The 26,780-nt window shown below is 31.8% G+C and overlaps 2 protein-coding genes across 4 annotated transcripts in view; one reads left to right on the top strand and one right to left on the bottom strand.

Annotated features, from left to right (window-relative positions):
• Flo1 (flotillin-1) overlaps window positions 1-26,780 on the bottom strand; it is a 117,638-nt gene that overhangs the window by 11,631 nt on the left and 79,227 nt on the right. For all 3 annotated transcript variants that reach the window (XR_005866811.2, XR_011782133.1, XM_040721377.2), the window contains exons 5-8: window positions 8,868-8,987; window positions 7,009-7,338; window positions 6,659-6,943; window positions 6,400-6,597 (exon numbers count right to left, since the gene is read on the bottom strand). Coding sequence is in view for 1 of the 3 variants with exons in the window: in XM_040721377.2 (XP_040577311.1) it covers window positions 6,400-6,597; window positions 6,659-6,943; window positions 7,009-7,338; window positions 8,868-8,987 (933 nt within the window). In the remaining 2 variants the exon portion in view is untranslated. The remainder of the gene's footprint in view (window positions 1-6,399; window positions 6,598-6,658; window positions 6,944-7,008; window positions 7,339-8,867; window positions 8,988-26,780) is intronic.
• The window catches only part of LOC121126080 (uncharacterized), a 110,252-nt gene continuing 105,366 nt past the window's right edge, over window positions 21,895-26,780 (top strand). Inside the window, exon 1 of the mRNA XM_040721375.2 lies at window positions 21,895-22,136. Within this exon, the coding sequence (XP_040577309.1) occupies window positions 22,019-22,136 (118 nt within the window). The 5' untranslated portion in view covers window positions 21,895-22,018. The remainder of the gene's footprint in view (window positions 22,137-26,780) is intronic.

The raw sequence follows: 26,780 nt of genomic DNA, 5'->3' as shown, positions 1-26,780 counted from the left end.
TACGTCATAAGAAATTATCTTTAGTGTCAAGTGTTTGTTAATGAGTTATTGTGTTTACAATCCCTGACACGGCGCAATCCAAGGCTTTACAGCTTGTATTCAAGTAAGTATGAGTCTAATATATATTTTTATACGTGATAAAGATATATCTTATTAAATCATTTTATGGCCTGACTACAAACATAAATACATTCGATCATTCTTTTGAAGGAGAATACTCATTAAGTGAGGATTCCTTGATTTGACATTCTTTTATTTAAGATATTTCAAGGTCTGAAGGATCAAGAGTTAAAATGCTCTGTTATTTGCATATTTTGTATAATATATGGAATCAATTAAATCATTTAATTGGGGGAGTTGGAGTCAAGCTCAAGAAAAGAAAGAAGGAACGTACCAATGTTTTTCTTACAAAGTGAGAATAATTGAAAAACTTAAATATAGCGTTAATAAATAAGCAATCAATTGGCAAAGGAAATTTAAATTATCATTTTTTCTTCTTTTTATGTATTACATTTACCCAAATGACGTCACGAGAAAGAGATAGAAGAAGATTGAATGATTAAACTAGCAAATACAGGGAGCGGGGATCAAATTGTCGCCTACTTTAAACCTTGATAACTTGAAGACGACATTATCAAATAAAAAACCGGTTACCAAATAGGAAAGCTATTTTTTTCAGCTAACGATACGTAGTTCAGTTAGCATCATGCCGTCATCATATGAGGAGATAAAGAGCTATAAGTGGAACGAGGAGCTTTCGAGGTCCGCCGTAGTCATGGCATTGGTTAATAATGGAGGTGAAATCTCCAATTCAACGATTGCTCCAACCTCAGGAGTTAATTTACGGACTGTTCAGCGTATCCGTAAGAAGCTAGAGGACACCTGGGATATTGATGCCACCATAAAGAGGGGACCCAAGGAGGAGGCCGCCGAACATTTCATTATGCCCTACGATTTTCTTGTTGCCAGCTAACCTTGTTCTAATAACATTAGAATGTACAACGTGCAGCTGTTGTTTCACAACGAACTTTACACGCATTTGCAGGTAGGTTTGTTGTTTTGGCCGGCTAGCGAGAAGTGTTCGGTGTCAGTTTAATTTTTTTGCATATTTCAACGACGTATTTACTCCTCAATCGTGAAAAAGCAGTGTCCTTCTTGGGATCCGCGTCGGACAAGACAATATTGAGATTGCAAACTTTGTCTGGAAAGTCAGGAAAGTACTCAAAATGTCTGGAGGTGACATCAAGACTCTGTTCCATGCCACACTGCAATGAAAACGTTAAGCTGGTTGTCATAATTTTTTTTTTTTTTTTACTTTTTTGTACTCAGTTTTTAGCCTCCAAGGTCCCCAAACCTTAACCCCATGACTTCTTTCTGTAGAGCGCAGTTGAGCAACACATCAACAGATCCTCCTGTAACAGACAATCTGAGCTAATGTCCAGGATCCGGAGGAATACCAGGATTGGACAAATGATGATACTTTCATCAAGATCTGCTCCCGTTTCCGTGGTGGAGTTGACTCGTCTGTTATTGACTCCAAAGGCAATTATATTGGATAATAATAACTTTTATTTATTCAGCTTTTATTGGACATTGTTTATATTAAAATCGGATGATGAGTTTTGGAGGAAATCCATTTAAAATAAATAAATCAAACTAGTTGTTAAATAGAGGTCGCACCTTTTATGTATGTAATATCTAAATCAGTGACTCTTAAACTGTGATTAGAGAAAGGACGGATAGTGGAACCTGATTCAAAGTATGGGATAAGTAAACTTGTATTATCCGAAAAAATTCGGTGTGATTATTCCAGGTATCTAGAATTCAATGGCTCCAAAATGTCTCCACAATGATTTAACGTAGCCTGGCTGTTTTTCATGATTACTGATTGAAGCTCCATCTATATACACTGTTGCATTGGGACCGCAAAGAGAATATTTATGGAGCTAGTAGAGAAACGCACCAGCTGAATGGAATGAGCGAGCAACAGAAACGAAGATGAAATTCTATACATACAAGTAAATATTTTCTAATATCCTTATAATCAGATTTTGAGCCGCATTTCAGTTGTGTAACGTCCTATAAAAGAAGGCTGGAAATTCATCTGAACTGGACGCATTGCTCTTTTAGTTCTAAAAATATATGTTCTTTGGTTATTCCACACGGCATTACCATCCTAGTACTGTATTTAGTTGTCAGCTGTTGATGTTTATTCTTCTTTTCTTCTAATCAGTGTTCTTAATATATATAGGTTGACTTTGAATAAGTTCTTATTAAGGTGTGAACCATTATACATTATTATTGAATAATAATCCAATAGTTGGAAGAATTGGCTAACTACCAACTGATTTTGAGCTATTTTTTTCCTATTAGGAGGGAAGGTTGGGAGATACAGTATAGGTAAAGTTGAGTGGTTTGTAAAAGAAAAAACAACCTTGAAAAATTAGAAAAGGAAACACGGTTGTTGCGTGTCCTCTTTTTTCATTATCCCTCATTATTTAAGAGGTTGTCGTGGTGTAAAGTTCTTCCTCTCATGTAAGAATTATAGCTTATCTTTGATGTAAATTGATTTAATAAAATAAATTATATGAACTTCAATATAATTACAATATCTTCCCTGCAGAATATATATAATTTTTCTTTATAGCAGTAATTCTTTTTCAAACCCCCAAAATCATATAACATGCAGCTGATATTAACAACGGTCTTAATTCAGTTGTAACATATGTCTCACTTCCTGCCTTCTCCTTGTGTTTTTTTCCTTACAAAAATGTCAACTCTATGTATAGGTAATGACGTGTCCAATGTTATTACAACAATCATTCTAATAATAACAAATAATTATGTTTTAATAGTAGTAACATTGGGCTATTCATTGTTTCCGCATCAGAAGTCAGTAAAAATTTAAACCCTAATCCAAATCTTATTTTATTACGGTACGAACTTTGGGTAAAATATTTTTTAAATTCAAGACAAGTATCCACCTAATTTTGGTTTCGTATCTGGATCCAAAAGTTCCAGTATTTTCATTTTGGTGGTACGTAGAGATAAAGTAACGTCTCTGTTATTGTATATTCTGGTTCGTCTCAGGTGTAGAACACACTGTACAAAGTCTGAGAATCACTGCTTTAAATTTTATTACTATTATTGCCTTTCTCCCATCAAGCAAGTCGAGCATAAATATTAATATATTCATCTATATTTTTCTACATGAATGATTTTATATGGATGTATTATTTGAAAATAGCTATGTAGCTCCTACATACGATGGAAAAATATATCTTTATGTAGGTTGTTATTAGTTTTGAGTTCGACTCAAAATTTTAGAGTTCGGACAAGTTGTAGTTTTTGAGAATTTCCACATAATATACTAATGCGGCTCTCTTCTCCTTGAAAGAAGTGTTCGTTGTAGTCTTTTACAGTATTTTTGAGTGATACTAGTATAAATTTGACTAACCGTCAGTCCTCAAATGTTTCGACTATTCGAGTTCAAGTAAAATATGAATGGACTCTGGTTATCAATTTTGTCAGCTCGTTATATCTTATCACGAAATTGGAACAGCGGTCGCGGAAAATTAAAGTTAAATGAGTGGAACCTTTTAATAAGGGAGTATTTTCACGTGACGTCAGTATTGTTAATGTTTGCCATTTTGAAAGAGGGATAAACACAACCAAGTTTTAAATCAATAAAAACCATTTTTTCATTCATATTCAGAAAAATAGTGCACTATTGGATGTCAAATGCGACCAACAAATAAAAGGACTTTAACCTTACTGTCAAAAAATTGTCCCTCTATTGCCTAGTTTTATTATATATACGGCCCTAAAATATATTTAAAGTATGTTATTAACTAATTATACAATCTTGTTTCTATAGTGTAGATAAAAATCAACTATTAGAATGGAAATACTAGGATATTTTTCTCTAATTATCCTACTTTTCTCGTCCCTAATACATATATCAAAATAATAATTAATATTGTAGAAAGTCGAGTATTTTTAGGGATTTTTAGTATGTACATATTACTTTGATTTAATTCAACGATCAGTGTTTATCATATGCATTAATTAGAATTTAACGTAGATGTTAAGACTTTTTATATTCAATAAGCCATTTGATGGAATTCAATCAAGACTTATTGGGAAATTGTTCAATTTTTGTATAGTGGCTACAACTTGCAAAACCTCCCCCTAAAATATAACTGAAATATATCTACATGTGTTCCAAAGTTATGGTGGATTATGGATTTTGTAGGCTTTGTGCTGTTACCTTGACCTCTCAAAATTTAATGGCCTCTTACTGTGACCATATATAATCTTCGTACCAAGTTGGATCAAAATTGATTTGTAACTTTGTGTGTATTCCTGCAGAGTAACTAACAAATGCAAAAAATAACCTCTGCCTAACTTTGTGACACATTAGATGATGAGTAAAAAGCTTCTGATTGGCACTCCGAGTCCTGTTCTCCCTGATACTCCATAAGAGACGAAAATACTTCCTCCATAATATGAGATATCCCATGTATTTACAAGGTCCTTCATTCCTTCTCTTATAGTTATTAAAAGGTTGCAATGATTTAGGATTTCAACTTTCAAATAGCGCTGTCTCCAATTTCTAGATAGAAAAAACCATCATTTCCACCCCGGGTTCTACTAATACTTGAATCCAACACTACTTGTCATTATTACAATATATAGGTATACTATGTACAACAGTGTACACGAGTGTACAAATATAATTATTGAAATAAATAAGCAAATTATAGGGATGAAGATATATTATAGGGGAATGGTATTTGTCTGATATAATAACCCGTCATGGTTGTTGTTTTTATATCATCATTATTGTTCCTTTTACTAGCAGCCATCTTGGATGTTTTTGTCATCATTATTCGTATATATGTAGTTTTGCTTTAATGGGTTGTTTTTTAAGACAACTCGGTCTTGAAACAACTTCCTTTATATACATACAGTAATGTCAAACAAACAAATAAAGCAAAAGAATACACATAAAACAAGGGTTACCAAAATAAGTATGTCCACACTTCCATCATTAAGGTTGTAAATCGTAAGCATTTTCTGTTTTTCGGTCTTTTTCTTGGGGGGGAGGGGGCTTAGTTTTTGAATTTTTTGGAAAAAAATTATCAAATTTTTTTTTTTTTTTTTTTAAAAAACAAATTGAAAAATTAAATTTGCCATATAATTTTTTTTCGAAAAAAAGTATTTAAGGCCTCAAAAATAACAAATTAGAGTACTAGAAAAAGAATTAGAACGTGCTCAAAAATCCACAGTTACTTTCAATTTTTACGAAAAAAATTTGAAAAAAAATAATTTGGAATATTAAGTTTTTTGGAGAGAAATTAAAAAAATCCAAAGCCATTCACAGGAAATAAATTTTTTTGGAAATTAAAAAAAAAAAAATTAAGTTTATTTGAAAATAATTTTCAAATATTAAATTTTAATGTGCAAAAATTCCTCTCTGCGGGGGGGGGGTACAGCCCACCGTCTCCGGATGTTCCTCCACAACCTTTCCCCCAAAAACAAACAGGTGGAAAGTATACCCTAAATCAGTTGGTAGCTGTTAGCTAATTTCTTCCAACCATGGAATTATTTGTTCGAAGTTTAAAAGGAGCTTATTTATAATTTGACCCATCAACGTTCTGAACATTAATTATAAAAAAGAAGCATCAAACAGCCGATAACAAAATACACTGTATATTTATGTGTCATTTGGGGGCAGCATCAAAAATATTATAAGATACATCGATACATCCAAAATTATTTCTGATAAAAATTCTATAGCGTTATTATTGAGAAGCGTTTACAGCCTAGCAAGAGCTAATTCTAATTCAACCAATCAACGTTCAGAACATTGGTTAGGAGAAAAGAAGCCCAAACATCAGCAGCTGATAACGAAATACACGAGATGTAAATTCATGTGTTTGTGAGGTAACGCCGTGTTGGATGTTCTTTATAAAAAAACAACACTGTTCAGATTGTCAACAACAGCAAGACTCAGACGCTCAAAAATGCTTAGGATTTACAAGCATATATCCACAGTTTTTTTTTTTTTTTTGGGGGGGATGAATCATTGGTAGAACGATAATTACTATTATTGAAAATTTTTAGGGGCTGACCCCGGTGATTACAGCCCTGATAGGATAGTACAGATGTTTAGGCTATACATAATTCATAAATAGATATAGTATGCATTGAGACAGTATTAGTATGAATACTATTGTGCCTTCTGATCTTCCTCTATCGATTAAAAAGGTAACTAATACATTACTACATTATGTATGAAAAATGATTTTTTTTTAAATTAATTGTTTCATCATATGAAATTATTTGTTTCTACTACAAGCAGGTGGTAATTAGGTACTTTTAAATATTTTTTACCCTGGTAGCACCCATAGATCGACTGTGACATTGTGTTGTAATGTCCACTCCAGTTAATTGTTTTACGGTATGTGAAACTGAGGACATGATGGTGAGGACTTCTCCCGTGAGACGTGAAGCACCGATCTCACCAGAACCATCGGATACCATTGTAATTTTCTTCGCTTGGGATAAGGGCGCAGCAATCTCTGCGGCGATCTGTAAATCAAACAGCAATGATTGAATCTATTCAGCTTATATACATTGTAAATAACCTTACTTTAGGCATTGAATCGAGCATCATTTCCAGGACTGCTGCATCCTTGTATTCTTTCCATGCATCTGCTTTTTTAGCCATTTGTTCCGCCTCAGCTTTAGCACGAGCCTCAATGGCGAATGCCTCCGCTTCTCCTTTGAGGATTTCTGCTTCAGCATCTGCTTCAGACTCCATAATGATTTTGTTCTTATTGGCCTCCGCTATCTTTTCGAGTCGATACTTTTCAGCCTCTGCAGGTCGTCGCACCGTAGAATCCAGTTCCCTTTCTCGTCTTTGAATTTCTTGAGCCTAAATTCAAGTATTTCATAAATGAATTAAGGCAAATTAAGGCTTTGTATGTTTTCAAACCTTACCTGTACTAAGATTTCTTGAGCTCTTTCGACTACACGGATTTGCATTTGTTCATCCTTGATCCTTTGTTTGGTTTTAGCAGCCTGGAGCTCATAGGCTAACTCTGCTTCTGCTTTTTTAGTATTCACCTCCACGTCATAGGCTGCCTTTTTAAGCTCAAAGTCCCTTTTACTCTTAGCGATCTCAGCATCGTTCAAAAGACGAGCCGCCATTCTCTCCTCTTCAGCTATAGCCTCCTTGATCTGAGCGTCTCTTTTTGCTTCTGCCTCGCCGATACGAGCATCACGCTTGACTTCAGCCGTTCGAGCCATTCCTAGAGCTTTGAGATATCCCTAGAAAGATAATAAACATGTTATAGACGTTTAAATATATCATATATTGTATATAATAATATGATGTTGTTTCAACCAAAAAATAGGATGATTAATTTTAAATGAAAGATTTAGTGTACTTAGTATGAGGATAATGCAATGGTTGATTGATAATTAATTGCTGTCATTTTTGACTATTTTAAAGCAAATGACTAAAATATATGTACTCTTTGGCACATTAGAAAGTTCAATTGCCCACAGTTATATCATTCATAAATACAAAATAACCATTTAATTCTAATATTTCAAAATGAAAGGAATGGTTGGTAATTAGACTGACCTAGGTTCCGACAATAAATAAGACATTTTAAAAAGGAAACAATTGCAACTTGTATAATTTTCTTATACAAGTTACAACTTGTACAGGCATCGCCACTTGTATACATCATATATATATATATATATTGCCCGTAAACACAAAAGTAAGCTAGAATGATTTTTCTAAAAATTCCGTATAGATAACATTTCTGCACTCTCTTAGTAAAACATATTATCAGGGACGTCCGGAAGGGGTAGGCAGGAGGGGATTACCCCCACACCTATAATTATGTTTTTTTGCATTTTACCAGAAAATTTAATATTTGAAATTTTAATTTTAAAAATTGAATTTATTTGAACATACAAAAATTTAATTTTCCGAAAAATAAATATGAAATTTAGACTTTTTTCTCGAAAAAATTTAATGTTGAAATTTAATTTTTGAAACATTTTTCACGAAAAATGAATTTTTTTTCCAAAAAATTTAATGTTTGAAATTTTTTCCAAAAAAATTAAATTCTGTTAACAGCTGTGGATTTTTCAAATTAAAATTTTTGTCAATAGCTGTAGAATTTTGAAATTTTGTTCTAAAAAATTTAATTTTACTTAAAAAACTTAAAGTAGCCAAAATTAATCGTCCTAATCAAAAATTGATAAATTAATTATCGGCTACAATGTAAGTCCCTTATATCAAATATAAGTTTTAAGCTATACATAAAATATTTGAGTATCTCAAGTCATCCCAGAAATTTGAATAATAAGTCTATAAGCCAATAAAATATTTAAAAATAAAAAAAATATATTGGGCTGTATGTATATATATGGACCGTTATCACAAAAAGCAAGCTAGAATGATTTTACACAAAATTGAGTGTGGATTATATTTGTATTCTCTGACGAATTATCGTGAATCTCCATGAACAAAATATTCTTATTAACCCTTTGGGTGTGTCGCAAATTGTACTATCGTTCGTGACAAGAAAATAATTAGATATTTAGCCAATATAATTATCATAAATCAAATAAAGGTTTTGAACTAAATTTAAAATTCTTGGGCATCTTAATTCATCCTATCTATTTGAATAATAAGCCTCTAATTGACTCAAATCATTCTATAAAATATTGGGCAGTAAATATATATGAAGTAAAGGTTATATCCTATTCTCGATTTGTGTTCAAATTCTTTTTATATTGACGCCCCACATATAATATAAATTATAAATATGACAAACCTCTTCATCACGGATGTCTTTAAGAGTGTAGGAAACGACCGTGATGCCCATATTGACCAAGTCGGAGGAGGCCACTTCAAAGACTTGCTTTGAGAACTTTTTCCGATCCTTGTAGATTTCCTGAGAAATATAAAAATATTATTATTAATAAATATGTGTCATCATCACTTACAGTTAACGTTTTTAACATACACACAATATAACTTTGTATATTCATAAAAAAAAAATGAAATGAAATGTCCATTGAGAAAGAGAGAGAGAGAGAAAGAGTAGACCATATGTTCACTCTTTGAAATATTTTTTTTAATGTTTTAACTGTTGTAGTAGCTTTTTGTCTTATGACACACACACAAATTGTATGAACAGTCCACTACCACAAAGTTTTCTCAGAGAATGAAGAAGAAAAATATATGACTGGTATTTATGTTGTATTTCATGACCACACATCAAAAGAAATCTCTGATCGAAAGCCAAGAAGTATATTCAAAAATGGATAGGAATAACTGCTACGGATTTGAAAATCCGTCCGAGATCTAATTTTTATTCTCAGTACAACCGATGTAAGTGATTTTTTCTTTAGCAATCTCGACCAACATTTCGGTCGAGACCGAATTTCAAACACTGGGTCAAAAATTTATATCGTAGACCGAAATTCTCCTATAAAGGGAGCAAATAAATAAAGTTTCTTTCCTTTTCTTAAGTAAGTTCCACTTATTTTTTTTTGCCCTTTTTATAAATGCCAATTTTGACCAAATACTGATACTTTTTTTTTAAATTTAAGAATTACAAAGTTTCCGTAAAGAAAGAATTTATATTTCAATTAAAAAAAATATATATATATGAATTATTATTTTTTTTTTTTTCATCAGAAACCAAGGCTTTAGATTTTGCTTCAGCCTTAATAGCAAACAGAATAACAAATAGTGATGTGTTACATCCTCAGGAGCTGAGCCCGATTGCTATTGCTGGAGCACTTTCCATTAAAGTAACGTCTTTTATGTCTAGACTAGGGGTAGGCAACCTTTGAGGCATGGAGACTATTTTCTAATTTGCACGTGTCAGTGAATATTTCTTCACGTGCCAGAAGTGGCACGCGTGCTATAAGTTGCCGACCCCTAGTCTAGACCATATACCCCCTCTGAGAACTATAAAAATTCCTCAAAAATAGCCCCTTCGCCCCAATGGTTTTGGTGCTACTGGTATAGAGCTTGCAAATATGAATTGACCTACAGGCCTGCCATGTTTTTTTATACTACTCCCTTTTTTATGTTTAGTATGACGCAGACGCTCGATCCTATATAAATGTCTTAGATCAAGAATCTACAAAGTCCCTAGATACTCTCAAAAATGACTGTGCAGAGTACATTTAAACTTCGATTTATTAATATAGTTAATGCATTTGCTTATTTTTAATGTTTTTTTGTCTTTTTTGCACTAGAATAGAATAAAATGCTATTATAATGATTTAAACTACTCCAAATATAATTGCAATGTTTTCTTTCTCATTGCAATATCACTACGATTACTTTTTTTTTCTTTTTCTGCAATTCATATGTACGATTGTATGTAATATATAAACCGCATCAAGGTACTTTGTTCTCCTACCGTGATAAAATAATAACATAACAATATATATAAACATATTAAGTATAAAAACTCTACAAGGTCCGAAAAAAACACTAAATAAATATATATCTTTTAACGAAAAAAAAAATCATATTAAATTTTTCTAAAGACCCTGTAATTAGACGTAATAATAATAATAAAAGGAGGACTTTCTTTCACAATAATAATTAAATAGGCAGTAAACAAACAGTATATGCCTATAATATGTACATACCTAAATACATACAACCATTGTTTGAATAAATTACTCATTAAGGAGGAGAAAGGATCCTTATAACTCAACCAAGATCTAAAGCCTCCTCTTTTTATTTCAAGGACTCTGAATCATTTACCATAAAAAAAATATGCCAATTATTTATTTATGGGTATTATGTGGCCATTTATATAATTTGATTTGTCAGCAATGATAAATAGGATCACTCCATTTCACTATCAAATGAAATGATTGAGAAGAGTTCACGGTCACATAAATATATATTTATTAGTGTTAAGACTCGGTCCAAGACATATTTTTATTTTGGTTGGGTCTTAAGGGATTTTCTAAAATGATTTAAACCGATACTTTGGTTCAAATTGGGATTTCAGACTGTTATGTAGTTTATCAATAATCCTTCCTCTGAAAATAAATAGGGAGAATGAGGATTATGTATATATATATATATAAATATAATATGGGCTTGGTTTTCGGTAATTTTAAATTTTTGCTCTGCTGCTGAATTTGGCCAAATAACCTGTTTTTTAGAAAAAACATACTTAAAAAATATTTTCACTTATATTTTCCTATAAATTTTTTTCATACTGGATATTTTTTTTGTGCAAAGCAAATATTACTCGCATTTGAAAGAGGCTACAGCCCCCTCCAGACCCCCTGCGGTCGTACCTGAGAAAAGGCCCAAAATCAATTGGTAGTTGGTCAATTCTTCCCAACGACGAAATTATTATTGTTGGGGATAATTCACAGCTTTAAAATAACTTATTTGAACTCAACCAATCAAAATTTCAAAAATTTGCCAGCTCTTCAGCAAAAAATTAATTTTTGGGAATTTTTTTTCTTCAAAAAATTGACAGCTGCTCACAAAAATTGTAAATTTTTGAGAAAAAACCGAAACATTTAAAATATCCATAGCTATTTAAAGAAAATATTTTCTTTTTTTGAGTGGGGTTTTTTGAAAAACAGTTTCAAATATTTAATTTATAGTAAAAAACAGAAATTCCTTATTATTATTATTTTTTTTTTTTTGGGGGGGTGCTACAGTTCTTTCAGCCCACCGCCTCTGAACGTTCCTGCACAGCCTTTCCTTCGAAAACAAACAGGTGGAGAGAATGCCCAAACTCAGTTGATAGCTGTTGGCTAATTTATCCAACTATGGAGTTATTATTCAATAATTATTGGGAACTGTTCAGAGTTTAAAAGGAGCTTATTTTAATTGAACCAATCAACGTTCATAACACTGATTAGAAGAAAACAAAACAAAAAAAGAATCAACAATTGACAACAAAATACACTGTATATTTTTGTGTTAGAGAGATAACCTTGTGAGACCCAGACTTGATCGTTTTCAACTCGTTAAACAACTTTTTTGGTCGCAATATATAGACCATTTTTTCGTGTCTCAATCTAGAAACCGATTTTCTCTCATAATATACTGATATATACAACACTTCATATGACATCATTCAGGTACATGTTCACAATTTTGAAACACAACTGACATCAACAACACTTTATCAATAGATTCTGTCAATACTGAATTTTTAATGAGACCAATCTCACGTCAATACCTTTATTCTACGAGATTATGCAACCTAAAAGAACTAATAACTAATCAATTGGTAATTATTTAATTCTGGGACAAATTCTTCAAAACCGTGGAATTCGATGCCTGTTGAAAAATGTTCAGAGCTCAACATGAGCTAATTCTAATTCAACCAATCAATTATCAGAACACTGATTAGAGAAAAAGGACCATAAACCTTGACAGCGAAATACACTGGGTTTCTTATTATTAGTGAATTAATACCAAAAATCTAGACTGAATTACGTTTAGATGGGTCCAAAACTGATTTTACCCCCTTATTTGTTAATTTTCTTTTTTTAGACCGATATGGATTTTGTCATTCTGGACTGCAATCTCAGACCGTAGACCAAAGTTTAATCATTTTCAAAATGGTCAACAATTATTTTTGTGGCATCAATATACCGACCAATTTTACTCGATCACAATCCATGGAGATATTTTCTCCCAAAATATCCTAATTTATGAGCTGTACAAATATGATTTATGAAACACGTTTATACGTTCAACACGTTGTTACCTTTATTGTGTCACACAACCTTCCCTACAAAAGAAACATGCCTCAAATCATCTGGTAATTAGGCAAATATGTCAATCATATCAACAGCTATTAATCTGTCAAATATACTTGTGACCGGTCTTTACCCGTCAGTCCTTTGAATTTTTCATACAAATATCGGTGGTGTATTAAGCCAAGTAAGATATATGAGATATGTATTAAGATTATTGCACATATCTTGCAAAAATATATTTTTTTTTTCATTACAATACAATATAATACAAAGATATTCTATGGTTAAAACACCCACATTGACGTCACATGGGATTGATTTAACCTTCTCTAAGGACCGACAAATGGAACTGGACTGCAGTTCTCCGTCCTAAATAAAGACCCCTACAACACTATAAATAGGGTATTTTTGAGTTAATGAAGTAACGCCGTGTCAATCAAGGTTATTGTAGGTGGATGTTCACTTGAGGTCATCAAACAATCACACAAATCGGTCTCAGACTGGGCTAGGATTTGCAACCCCAACCTCAACACTAATTTATATATCTATATATACACGTATATAATAATGATGCAAATAAATAAAATATTTCTTAACAGGAAAAGCGCGTGACCCCTTCTTCTGTGAAGGTCATTTCGTATTATTAGTAAATAATATAAATTATAATTTATATGCTAATCAGTTGTTGTGTTGCCTATTGTGTGATGTCTACCTACATATGATACAAGAAATATACATATATTATTAAGCACACCAAGTATTGACATCATTTCTTCCCTCCATCCTTTTTTTCTCCGTCTTCTAAGACTCTTCTTAACACAGATTGTTAAGACGAAGAAGAAAAGTAAATATATTTTCTAATTTTCACTTTTTTTTCTTCACAAAAAAAATATATATTTTTTTTTGGTTTTTCACGTAAATAATAATAGTGATAAATACATTTTTTCTTTACAACTCTTCTGTTTTTATATTGTTCCAAAGACTTTTTTGAAATCCTTTTAATTTTTTTCATTCCTAAATAGAATTCTGCTATTATTCATCGTAATCCATGATAATTAAGGTATCAAAATATATATTTGCATGGTATATGTATAAATGATATATACAGAGTGCGCAAGCTATCTAAGCTGCCAATTTGGCGCGCTGTCTTGGCCAAATACGGGTACTTAGGAAGCTGATTTTTTGTTGTTGGATAACTCGTTCAAACTTGTACCCGTTGAAAAAAAAAAAAAAAGAATCAGTAGACGAAATCGTTGACCCAACCATTTGCAAAAGGTCCTTCTTGGAGACCGCGCCGGAAGCGACAACATAACAATTGCTCGACATCGGGAACTCAGTGAGACGTTCGTTTGCAACGTTAAGAGGGAATTTGAGGTCTTTACAGGTGATTTTGAGGACCTAGGGAAATTCATGAGGGTAATGGATCGAGATGTTGGCCAGTCAGAATCGCTGATCCGGATCTGTATTTATGAAAACCTTCGTTGCTACTTATTCAAGATGATGAAGGGACATATCTTGACAAAAAAAAACGAGAAAAGTAAAACTTTTGATAGTACCAGAAGGTCACCAATCAGAACAACAGGAAGTTGGCCTTCTGCCCCAAGGATATACCCTTCGCCATGCAGATGAAGTTCCCAGCCTACGTAATTGTGCATGGTGGGGTTAGCACCGAAGGCCAAGTCATGCCTCTTCATGTGTTCACAAAAGGCCTCAGAGTCAACACTGATACCTACCTGGACGTGCTAGAGGACAAAGTGAAGGCTTAGATCGATATGACTAATAATGAGAAGCCTGACACGTGGCAAAAGGACTCAGCTCCCTGCCAACCCTCAAAAATTAGTATCAAATGGCTTCAAAAGTATGTTGATGACTTGATCTCCCCGGACTTTTCCCCTACAAACACCCTGAGAGATTTTTTTACTGGGGAGGGGGGATCGCACGTCAAACCAACCGAACCCCTACAACAACAAAAACAAACTCATTGTCGGATAAAAAGGAATTCCAGGATTTCTCAATGGACTGAGTGGCGAAGGCCTGCGCGCACTTTCGGTCTCGTATAGATTTTGTAATTGAGACTAGCGGTGATTTTATTGAATAAAATAAATCAAAATCCATCAAGCTTTCGGAAACTAATTTCATTTTATTAATCGGACAACTAGATGGAGAGAAAATTGTGCTAAGCGGAAAAATCCTTTTCATTGAATAGATAGCTTACAAACCCTGTATGTACAGAATGGAGACTTATAATTTGGGACAAGTTTAACCCCAATATCTTGGAAACCCTGAAATCCTTCTGTATGAAAGTTTACACATCAGATTCAGCTGATAAAGTTGTACAAGATCAAATACAAATGGTATGCGTCTATTATTGTATGCCTCGTGCCGGCAGCATGCCCATGGAGACTATTGAGTTTAAAAATTTCCCAAATCAACTACTTATGATTAAACCCAGGGTTTCAAGGAATCTGATGGGTCGGAAACACCTGCAAGGAAGATTCATTATCGTTCCGAGAGGAAAAAACTTACTCCAGACATAAATTTAGAATAAATTTCAAGTATGAATTGATGACGTCACTGCATTTAAACTAAATTAAATTTAAGAAGAATCGGAGCAACCAATCTAAGTGCAGTAATTATATACAAAGGAAAAGATTGATTCCGTTGTTTTGGTTTTGGTATTCTTACATCCGTCCGAATATATATATAGAACGTTTTCATTAACCAACATCACAATTTGCATATTAAGTCAAAGGAAAGACCTTCAACCAATGTAAAACCTTGACCACATGGTAGAAATAAATATCTAAATAAAATAAATATATTTATTAAATTAGATGTACAAAATTCCAAGAAATCTTGATGAAACTTCATCAAATGATTTATTAAAAGAAAAAAAGAAGAAGAGGCTCCTACTGAATAATACAGAGTGTCTCAGCGAATCGTGAACGAAAGCTTGGAAAAGACTCAACGATTTACTCAATAATTTCCGTAATATTAACTGCTACAAAATAAAAACAAATTTCTTCATTTGATCAAGAACAATTGAAAGGGAGACCAAAAATAATCGTGTGTCAGTGCTAATTGACACAGGAATTAGTTATACCGTCATATTGCAGATTGTCTCCTGCTCCAAGGCTCTCATTACCAAAATTAAAAGGACGAAGAACTATAATAAGAGCCTTGTGAGACCACAAGTCCAAAAATACTCATAAGTAGTATTAAGACAACTAGGCGAATTTAACCTCCCTCATCAGCAGAATGCAATTCCCTTTACTATATAATCTGGAGTATCATCGAGAAGAAGGCCTGTGCTACCGCCCATGTCAATGACCTGAAGTCTGAGTTGGAGAAGGAGTGGGCTTACATGTCAGAGGAATACGTGAAGAAGACCTGTAAGGTGTATATTCGTTCAAAAAACTACCAGGAATTGTTAATTTAAATTGCCTGTGCTGAAGAGATTAAAAAAATCATTTTATTTTCTAGGTCGGCAGTACTGTCTTTCATTATAATGCAAAGTTTGAGTGCAATTTGTCGATCAGTTTGCGTGCAACAGATAAATAAGTCAGTCTACCTCACTAGTGCTCCACGATTTTGACAATGAACAAAATTATTGAACAAAGGGTTTGCCTTAATTTTTGTGTTGCTAACAAAATTTCATATGCTGACGCGTTGAAAATCTTAGAAAAAGCTTTTCGTCAATCATTTTTTTTCAAAAACCCGTGCATATGAGTGGTACAAAGCGTTCAGGGAGGGCCGTGAGATCGTCAAAAATAATAATATATTTGCTGTATGTTGCATCATGAATTTGTTCCAAAGGGGCAAACGGTCAATAAGGAGTACTATTTAGGCATACTAAGGCGATTGCATGAGAAAATCTGTCAAAAACGGCCAAAATTATGGAAGAACAACTCGTGGATTTTAAACAACGATTACTTACCATCCCACAGAGCCACGATTCTGAGCGAATTCAAAGCCAAACATGAAATAAATACCATCGATCAATCACGTAACTTTTTTTTGTTCCCCAAAACTCAAATTGCAACTCCGTGGAACCCCTTTTGAGTCTATTGAATCCATAAAATTAAATTCGTGGAAGGAGCTAAAGGCCATGCTAAAAAAAGCCTATAAATTTTTTTTCGAGTACAGCGGAAAACATTGGCATATGTGTATTGCGATGCGTATGAAGGCGACAAAATAAATTTTAATGATTAAATTTGATATTTGTGTTCTATTTAAGAATTCCCGGTACTTTTTTGGCAGAATGTATAATCGAGAGAATGGTGGAGGCCCAGGGTGTCCACATTGAGATTTAATTGTTTATATAAATTGAAATAAATATATAAAATTGTCGTACTTACTGATAAAGTTAAGCTTGGGAAAATGCATTCACGATTCAAAGGGACACAATCCACTTGATGCCAATAGTAAACTTTAAATAATATTTGAATTAAATCAAAATGATTGGCATTGAAAGTCCCTCAATGAAATGACTAGATTTTTTTAAATTAAATTTGTTTGGATTGATTAAGGATGAAAAAAGTAGGACAAATAGAGAGAAATATACATATATCATCCTTACAAATGTAATAACTAATTTATCGGATACACTATATAAATTAGAATGTATAACAATATTACAATATCATAATTTTAATACATCTTAGGGTCAGATATGTGAACAATAAAACTAAGCAATAGGTGAATAGATTTTTGATAGATAATACTTTGAGCCCCATTTTGACATTCAAAGACATCATTTCCCTTCATCTTGATGTGTTTTTATTCTTAAGAAACTTGCCTGTTTAGACCAGTGGTTCTCAAATGGGGGTAAGTGTATCCCTTGGGGTACTTGGAGGTACTCCAAGGGGTACATGAGATTTTGAAACAATAGTTTACAAGTCTACATCTGTGGGCTGGAGGGGCTGTATCTCTCCCCCGAATTAAGATTTTTTTTTTGTTTTTTACTAGAATAAGTAATGTTGAAAAAAAAAATTTCAAAGAATATAATATCTGAAATTTAATTAATTTTCTGTGAATAGCTATGAATTTTTGAATTGCTTTTCGAAAAAAATAATTTTTGTAATTTTTTCAAAAAAATTAGTTTTTGTAATTTTTTCAAAAAATTTAATGAAAATATTATTTTCCATTAAATTTTATTTTTTGTATTTCTTTTTAAAAAATCCAAAAACCAAGATCTCCTCCAAAATATAACCCTGCAGATGCCCCTGTCATTGAATATAAATATGCTTTTGTGCTTGGTAAGGGTGTATTTGGGTCAAATAAATATTTTACAAATGGTACATCACTAAAAAAAAAGGTTAAGAGTCCCTGGTTTAGAACATAAATAAAGAAATATATTGAGGCAACCACTCGGAAAATATCTTTACAAACAGGGGTATAGAAGGAGGTCAGCTGTTGATTCTTATACTATATAGCTATTAATATCAATATTTAATATTTTAGTTTTTACTGTTTACTTGTGAAAACCTCTTGAGTTTTTGTTTAGAAAAATATATGCACGAAAACTAGAATATGTACATCAATTATTTAAGAATTACTAATAAATGTTCAATACAATTCAGATTATAGTAATTGAGTTTAAATAAAAACATAATTAGACCATGAAAAGCTCTCCACATTGACTATAATGCCGACATAATTTGCAATATAAATATAGTTTGAATGATGTGACTGTATTGCCAAATGAAATGAGGACTCAACATTAGAAAAATACGAGTCTGGGAGACCTAGTTGATAATGGTAGCAAATAAGTAACAATAGTTCATAATTTATGAACATGATGAGTCCGGGTGGAGTGACTCAGAGAAACTCCACCGGTTCCTCCGGTCATGGTTAAAATCCGGACAGAGGAACTAACTGTGAATGATATATTTGATAAATTCTTGGAATGGTTACCCGTTACATTTAATTAGTAGGAACCAAAGAGAGATAAAAGTTGCAAAAGAGTTCTAAGGCGGTCATGGTATAAACGAGTCAATCCTTCCCATACGGAGTCTTCCTTTCGGGATATTGTTTTAGCAAATCATATAATCAATTTCATTAACTCAGTTGATGTAAAAAAAAAAAACAATGAGTAGGTTTAATGTTGAATAGTCTAGATTTTGTTATTAAATTCCATTTTTATAGCTGCTGAACTCTCTTCTAGCGAGCTGTACATTCAAAAAGATGTCCGCTACACAATGCCAAACTCCCATCAAATATATCTTATCGCATCTTTATATTTCTTTCTCTATGGTTTAGACCAGTGGTTATCAAATGCAGGTATGCGTACCCTTTGGGGTACTTGGAGGTACTCCAAGGGATACTTGAGATTATGAAAGAATATTTTACAAGTGGTAAAAGACTCAGGGGGGTCTGCAGGGGGTCGATTGTTGGAGGGACTGAAGCCCTCACAAATTAAGGAATTTTTGGTTTTTAGTAGAAAATTTAATATTTAAAATTTTTGCTTTTTACTAGAAAATTGAATATTTGAAATTATATAATGGGTGAAGATCAGGCTGTAGAACACCTAGCGGGGTTGGTGTGCTTTCATTCTGGAACCGAGATTCTAAGACTTTCCTGGAAACGCTATAAGTAGCTATCATGAGTTGGAGTAGTGAGAAACGTTCCTTTGTTGTCAAAATATATATCTATTTATTAACAAAAAATTATTTGAGTAATATCACCATGCAACATCATTTTCGACGCAGGCTGAAATCCACGTATATTATTGTTGTTAAAGCCCAAGAACTCAAAAAGGACAATTAAAACTTTCAACCTCTAAAAGTTTGGCCTTTAAAGCTTTAGAAAAAAAAATTCAGTTTCAAGTGTATAGCTACGATTCAGTGCCATATTTCGACATGAAAGAAATATATGGATGAAAATCAAAGTAAATTACAAATATTCAGCATTTGAAAAATGCTGAAAATTATTTTAATCTGTATTCAACAGAACCAGGTTATTTTATGAAAATTCCTTAATAAATCCACGTTTTTCAAATGTAATTTTATTAAGTCGAAATTTAAGGTATATTCTATAACTTCAGCTAAAATATAAAGTACTTGAAGGAAAATAAAACAGATTCTCAGTAAGGTAATACATTTTATTCGATTTTTTAGTGATTATATACATTTTTATTAATTGTAATCATTCATTTGTCAAATACTGATCATTCGTATCAAAATATTTAATGGTCATTTTCGTATTCTACGACTTAAATAACAATAATAATTGTGGGTTTCAGTCTGGAGGCATTCCAATACCTTCATTTTGTTGGATAGTGTATTTTATAGAATTAAGTTAATTGCAATTTATCTCCTGAGTTTTTATTTGTGGGATTTATAAAAATCACGTAATTGCTTCAATTTTTACAGATGATGATGCTAGAGAGCTAAAATTGATTTCATCATATTGAATGTCATACAATTAATGCAGATTGTCCTAATCAAGTAATAAAAATAAGTAATTTATTGTGGAAAAAATGACATTTTTAAAATCTTTGAGAAAACACCAATAACTAATTATTTTATTAATTAATTATCTACAACTCTAGAATAAGATAAGTTATCAATTAAATTTTGAATCAAATATTGATTTTTCTATAACCTATAAATAAATTATTTTCATGATAAACAAAAAATTAAAAAAAAACACCATGGTATTAAAATATTTTAGTTTGGTCAATTCAATGCATGGACGATGAATTATTTGATATAATTTTCAAAACTGTGAAAAAAAACTTTAAATGTGTCCTTTTAATATAAAGTAAAACTTTTTTATATATAAAATTTTGTTTTATTGCCTTTTAGAAAAAATAAGCTATTACTTTTTAATAAGTTCAACAGATTGCTGAAATGAAAATCAGTAATTTTTTCAATGCAATGGGGAAGAATCATTAAATATTATCATTATGAAAAGAACAAAAAAAAAACACATCTCTCTAATAGTAACGAATTATATTAAGCGATTTGTGAGTAATTTCATGGCTTAAACTACTCAGAAAGGGATCACACCTTTAACTAGAACATTGATATAATAACATTCTTGTGACGTTATTTATTGCCATGGATGGTAATCAGTTCATATGTAATGTGTAAAAATAAAAACATACTTGAACAAAAAAAAAAAAAAAAAAAACACTTCATAAATAGATCCAGGCCAATATTTCATAAACATATTTGAGTCAAATATAGAATTTATATTTAAACTACTGGGATACGTTAAGATACGTAAGAATTTTAGGTATAAATTAAAACATTCATCAATTCTTGGGAGACTTTTGATATATTTTTTATTCTTCTAAAATAGTCATTTTCTCTTTAAATGCTATATTTTGAAGAATAAAAATAGTCAAATTTGATTGTCTCTATAAAAGAATAATAAATTGATGGATTTCATGGTTGAAAAGACCCATATCAGGGCCAATATGCGTTTCTTTAATCAAATAAAGGTTTTCAACTATAGCTAAAACCTTTGGGAATCCTAACTCATCCCAGTCATTTGAATAATAAACCTATAATTGAGTCAAATAAGTCTATGAAATATAATGGGTCTATGTCTAATATATTCGGATTTTTATATTACCGCATTATAAAAATATATGATCGTAGAAGAAAACAAACAATTGGTGAGTTACCACCAATGATCCCAAAAATGTTGCCCTAGCACAATATAAACATATATTAAACAATTCTTACAATACAACCCTAGTGCTCCGCAAGAATTGTATTTATGTTGTAAGACTCTATATATCTCTGAGACGGGAGTGCGAGAGTGCTGCTGCGTTTCCATGCACACTCAAAAGGCCCGCCATAAACCTTTACATATACTATTACATTTTATTTGGTAGGCTCTTGAATTTGATTCTCCGTTTAAACAGATTTTTCTTCCTTTTTTTTTAAACGTAAAGTCAATGTTTCTTTCCTTCAGTTTTCCGAAAGGATCTTTCGTGGGGAGTGAAGTCGGTTGGTTGTGAGCCGTGTGTGTGAACTAATCTATATATCCATATTTATTTTTTAATTTGTTCATTGAACTACATAAGGGATCAAGCCAACAAGTTAACTACTACGATCATCTCCATCTTATATTCCTTGGGCAAAAATGGCATATTCATTAGACATTACGAATATATACAATGTCCATAAATTAGTCGCATCCCTCTGTTCTTGATTAATCTACTTTTGGTTATAGTTATATATATATATAAATATATATTCGAATGAGGGGGCTTCGAGGGAGTTTGAATCTCTGTAAGAGAACAAAAGCTATGCCGGGAATGGAAGAGGATTTTCCTCTCCCAAAGTTGGGATTTCGTTATTCATTATGTCGTCGACAAGGTAAGCCGTTTAGATATAATAATAAAGACACGTGCAGAAACTAAGGGATATCTTACTTTACAAAGTGCCTTGCTCAAGGAAATAGTGATTTATCTATGAAGATATTAACAATGTACCTTACAAAATATATATATATCTTAACCCCGTCCTTAATAAAAAGGGCATTTAATGCCCTTACCCCCTTTTTCCCACACATTCTTTGAAAGATAAAAAAATAAAACATGAACTCTTCTGACATAAAAAGGCGTGTGCAAGAAATAAAAATATTCTTCTTTAAATTTTTCTACATGTAGGAAAAAAACAAAACAACCATTCAACATTCTTTTTAATTATTAATTAACGTTTGATTTCACTCAGAGAACCCTTGATTCTTTTGTCTTTGTCTGACCGTTTTAATACACACACGTAACAATATTAATTAATTAATTATCATTTTTTGTAAAAAGTAACAGCTGTTATTATACGGCTTTTGAATTAATTTACGTTTTACACATGATATGCAAATCTTCTTGAAGTTTATTTCGTACTAGGTGCTGATATTAGAAGATAATGCAATACTTGAATATTCCATGGACGATTGACATATCAATGGTCTAATTTTTGACTATAAAGTCCAAATATTTACTGTTATATAACTCTTAAATATCAAATAACCATGTAGAGTTAATAGATCTTAGTGAAATGGTAGCATCGATTAACAGTCCGTAATTAGAACGATCCACGTTGTAATAATGAAATAATGCGTTTGTAGGGCAAAACAATTGTAATTTGCTAATTTACCTTTACCTTTCCACAAAAATTGGGCAATTTTTGAGAAGCCTAAGACCTACAAGGCCAATTCATAATGCATTTAACAGAACATAAATAGATCTTTCAAATGATGTCACATTGATTGGGATCAGTTTTCTAATGGGACCTTGAAATCTGGATGAAGTTGTTTTTGTACTTTTAACGGATTCAATATGCAATTAAATGCTGTGACCATAATATACCATGATCTATCCAGCCGAAACTTCTCAGATGCTATTAATTGCACCATTATTGCTCCTCAAGTCTGAGCCTGTTGGCAGTAGAACCAAAAAGGCGTTTTCCCTAATATATTAAAATCGCAATTTATGAAAGATTGATCCAGACCTGCGGCTGAGTCCTTCTCCTAACTTCGCAAGTTCCTCACCTTGAACACAGGGTCTTTCCCAAGTCTTCAGTCTTACAAATGTCCTTGACTTTGTGGCTATTGGCCAATAGAGCTACAACATGTGCACGTTTTATTGCCATGTTTGCTCATAAATTAGCTAAAAAAACCTCTTATATATAAATATTTCAACGTAATGTCCCTCGTTTGAAATACTTTATATAGGCTTATTTTTGTTCGCCCAGGATTTACAAAGTCATATTCAACACAGCCTTACTATATGTATGTACACTGTTCATCATCCTGATTTAGAGGCCCATACAGAAGTCTGATTCTATCATTTGAAATATCTATTTATGCTCTTTAAAATATCTCATGAGTTGCCTTTGTAGGTCTTTGAGAAAATGTTTATTTTCGTGGGTAGGTAAATTTGCTGCGTTTTTTTTTAAAACAGACTGTATATTATGGTCGTACTTTTACAATTAATTTATTATTAATTATGTGTTTGGAGTAAGAAATCCTTGAATAAGTATAGAAAAAAAGGAAGTTCATTTTTGGGTTTTTTATACATACAATGAGTTGCAGAAAAAATAAATAAATAAACAAACAAACCATCCTGAAGGGTCACGAAAATATAATAATTAAGTCAACCCTGTACCTACATACAATACTTAATGCCTAAATAAGGGCGGTATAGCTAAAAGAGGAGGAATATTTCTACCACCACCTATAAATATGGTTGATACATACTAATGAGTTGTAGTCATCTTTTTACCTAATATGTACCATATGTAAAGTCAGATTCCCCACTTCATCATATCACGTCACTCACAATGTATTAAAAAAGCCTTAGACTTCTTAACCCCTTAGTAAAAAGGCTTTGAAATGTCAAAGAGTCAAATTACATCATTTCAAACCTCTTAAATTATATATATATATATATATGTAATCTTTGACTCGATTGAGTGAGAGAAACCCCCCCATCTATAAATCCTTAAATGAAAAAAAAACCAAAAAACCTTTCATCATTCAAACTTTGGGGATGATCCCTATCTTTTTAGTTCCGAGTTCTAACAAAATATTACACCAACAAGAATTGCTGGCTAATAAAACATTTTCACAACGTACTGAATTGCATCATTATAATCAAAGTCATTATTACTAAAAAACCCTCAAAATGGGTTATTTTTGGGGGGTGATTTAGGATTTTCAAAGTAGGATAAATAATGAAAAAAAAATCTTATTTTTTCCATTGAAACAGTTAAATATTGTCTACAATATACAAATAAGATTGTATAACGATGTAATATCATATTTTTAATACACTTTAGGGTCAGATATGAAATAAAACTAAGCAATAAAGATACAGGAACTGTTTAACTTCCGGCACGACTCGTCGTCAGATCCATGGCGTTAGTATCGCTGACAAACTCAATAGGATTTTAAAAGATAATTCTAAGTTAATATCACAAGGAAATGATGGCACGGTGTCATTTGAGTCTCCATAGATTTTTGATCAATTTGAAGGTTTAAGTCCTTTTAATTGTTGGTCCCATTTTGACATCCAATTTTCCTTACTAATTATGAAGAATGGTTATTATTCCAATAAAATGGCCGACATTAACAATACTGACGTCACGTGAGCACTTTCACTCATTTCTACATATGAAACAACCTTATTTTGTTGAGTGGAATGTTGATGACAAATAAATTGTTGATCATTTGTCCCAAGGATATTTACGATGTAGATAAATATTCATTGTCTCTTGCAAACCTTTCTTCGATAAAGACTCGAAATTAAATATATAACTAGCCAACCGCTGGACTATACTTTATTTAATAATAAGTAAAGATATTCAGTAGGAAACTAAATAAAAAAAACAATTCTGGTTTAATATATCAACATTAGGAATGATTGATATTTTGGGAAGATGTACTTTTGTGTAGGATTTAGTCGTTAGTACTTCTTCTTTGTATAATAATTAGATATTAAACTACAAAAGGAGTACTTCACATCATTCCTAAATAAAGAATAATGAAGTTTTGAGTTTAAAAAAATCACTTTTTGATCACAAAGAGTACAACCATTATTAGTGCTAATGGTTCATGATTATTTAAAAAAATGAAAACATGGGCCAATAGATGAATAGATATCCATATTAACTGCAAAATACCCTATTAAAGAAATGATAACGTGTAATTTATTTTCATTTTATTCTAATGGAATAAAATAAACAAATTTACTAACAAAATAGCAGCTTTTAGTAGTGATGGCTTGCGGTCCGGAAAACCTAGACCGGTCTATGAGCGTTATAATTTTTGTAAGAAGGAACTAAACTTTGTAGTAAAAGTCAGTTCCAAAAAAATAAAAATGTCTTGTTTTTAAAAATATTTAAGAGGGAACCGTTAAAAAAACATCAAACTCTGACCAAACCTAGTTGTTGGATTATTTGGTGGGTACATCAATATAAAAACAATCTTGAACAAAAATCCAGAAAAGGATAAAATCCGTAAATATTAGTTTACTAGAATTATACATACATCCAATTATTTTATTGACAATTTTAGTTAATTATAGGCTTATTATTCAAATTATTGGGGTGATTTAAGATACACAGGATTTTTATCTATAGCTTAAAACCTATATTTGATATAAGGGACTCACATTGGCGCCAATATGGTTTCTTTTAAATAAAATATGTAGATAAATCATTCTTTCATTGTGACAATCAATTTTGACCACTTTAAGTGGGGTTTGCGGCACAACCAAAGGATAAATATGAAAAATTTGTTGATAAAAATCGACAAATATTCGACAAAATATCACTCACACTTGATAAAAATCATTCTACCTACATATTTGGAAATAATCTACAAAGACTCTGTCAATTGGCCGTGATTTTCTTCATCCTTACGTAAACACGTATTCCCCTCATCAATTAATAACTTTACTATCATCAATGAATGTACACAAGTAGGTATGTAGCAATAAGTTATAGGACGATGTACTCTCTAAGTAGAATCCCATCTTTCATCACACAAACCACAACCTTTGGACCACCAGAATAAATAAATAAAAATACGGATAAAATAATAATAATAAAAATGATGTTTTTATTTCTCAAGTATGAGAAAATTTTCTTATCAAAGACGACTCTCTACCCCTCTTAAGCAAAGAAGAAGGTACATAATATTACAGGAGCGTCCCACAGGGGAGAAATTTTTGCTCTTTCATGGAAAAAATTTCCGTCATTTGGGCAAATCATGCAGCAGAGCAAGAAATTTAATACTTGAACTTTTTTTTACAAAAACTTATTTTTGTGAAAAGTTATGGATTTTTGAATTTTTTCCAAAAATATTTTTTCAGAATTTTTTTAAATAGTTGTAAAAAAAAAAAAAATTCCCGAAATTTAATTTTTTCCCATAAAGATAATTTTTTTTAGTGAATAGCTATGGATTTTTCAACTTTCTTTCAAAAAAAAATAATTTTCCGTGAACATCTGTGTATTTTT

This window comes from Lepeophtheirus salmonis, chromosome 11 (genome assembly GCF_016086655.4).
Source record: "Lepeophtheirus salmonis chromosome 11, UVic_Lsal_1.4, whole genome shotgun sequence".
NCBI lineage: Eukaryota > Metazoa > Arthropoda > Copepoda > Siphonostomatoida > Caligidae > Lepeophtheirus > Lepeophtheirus salmonis.
This window is presented reverse-complemented; position numbering and strand designations above follow the sequence as displayed.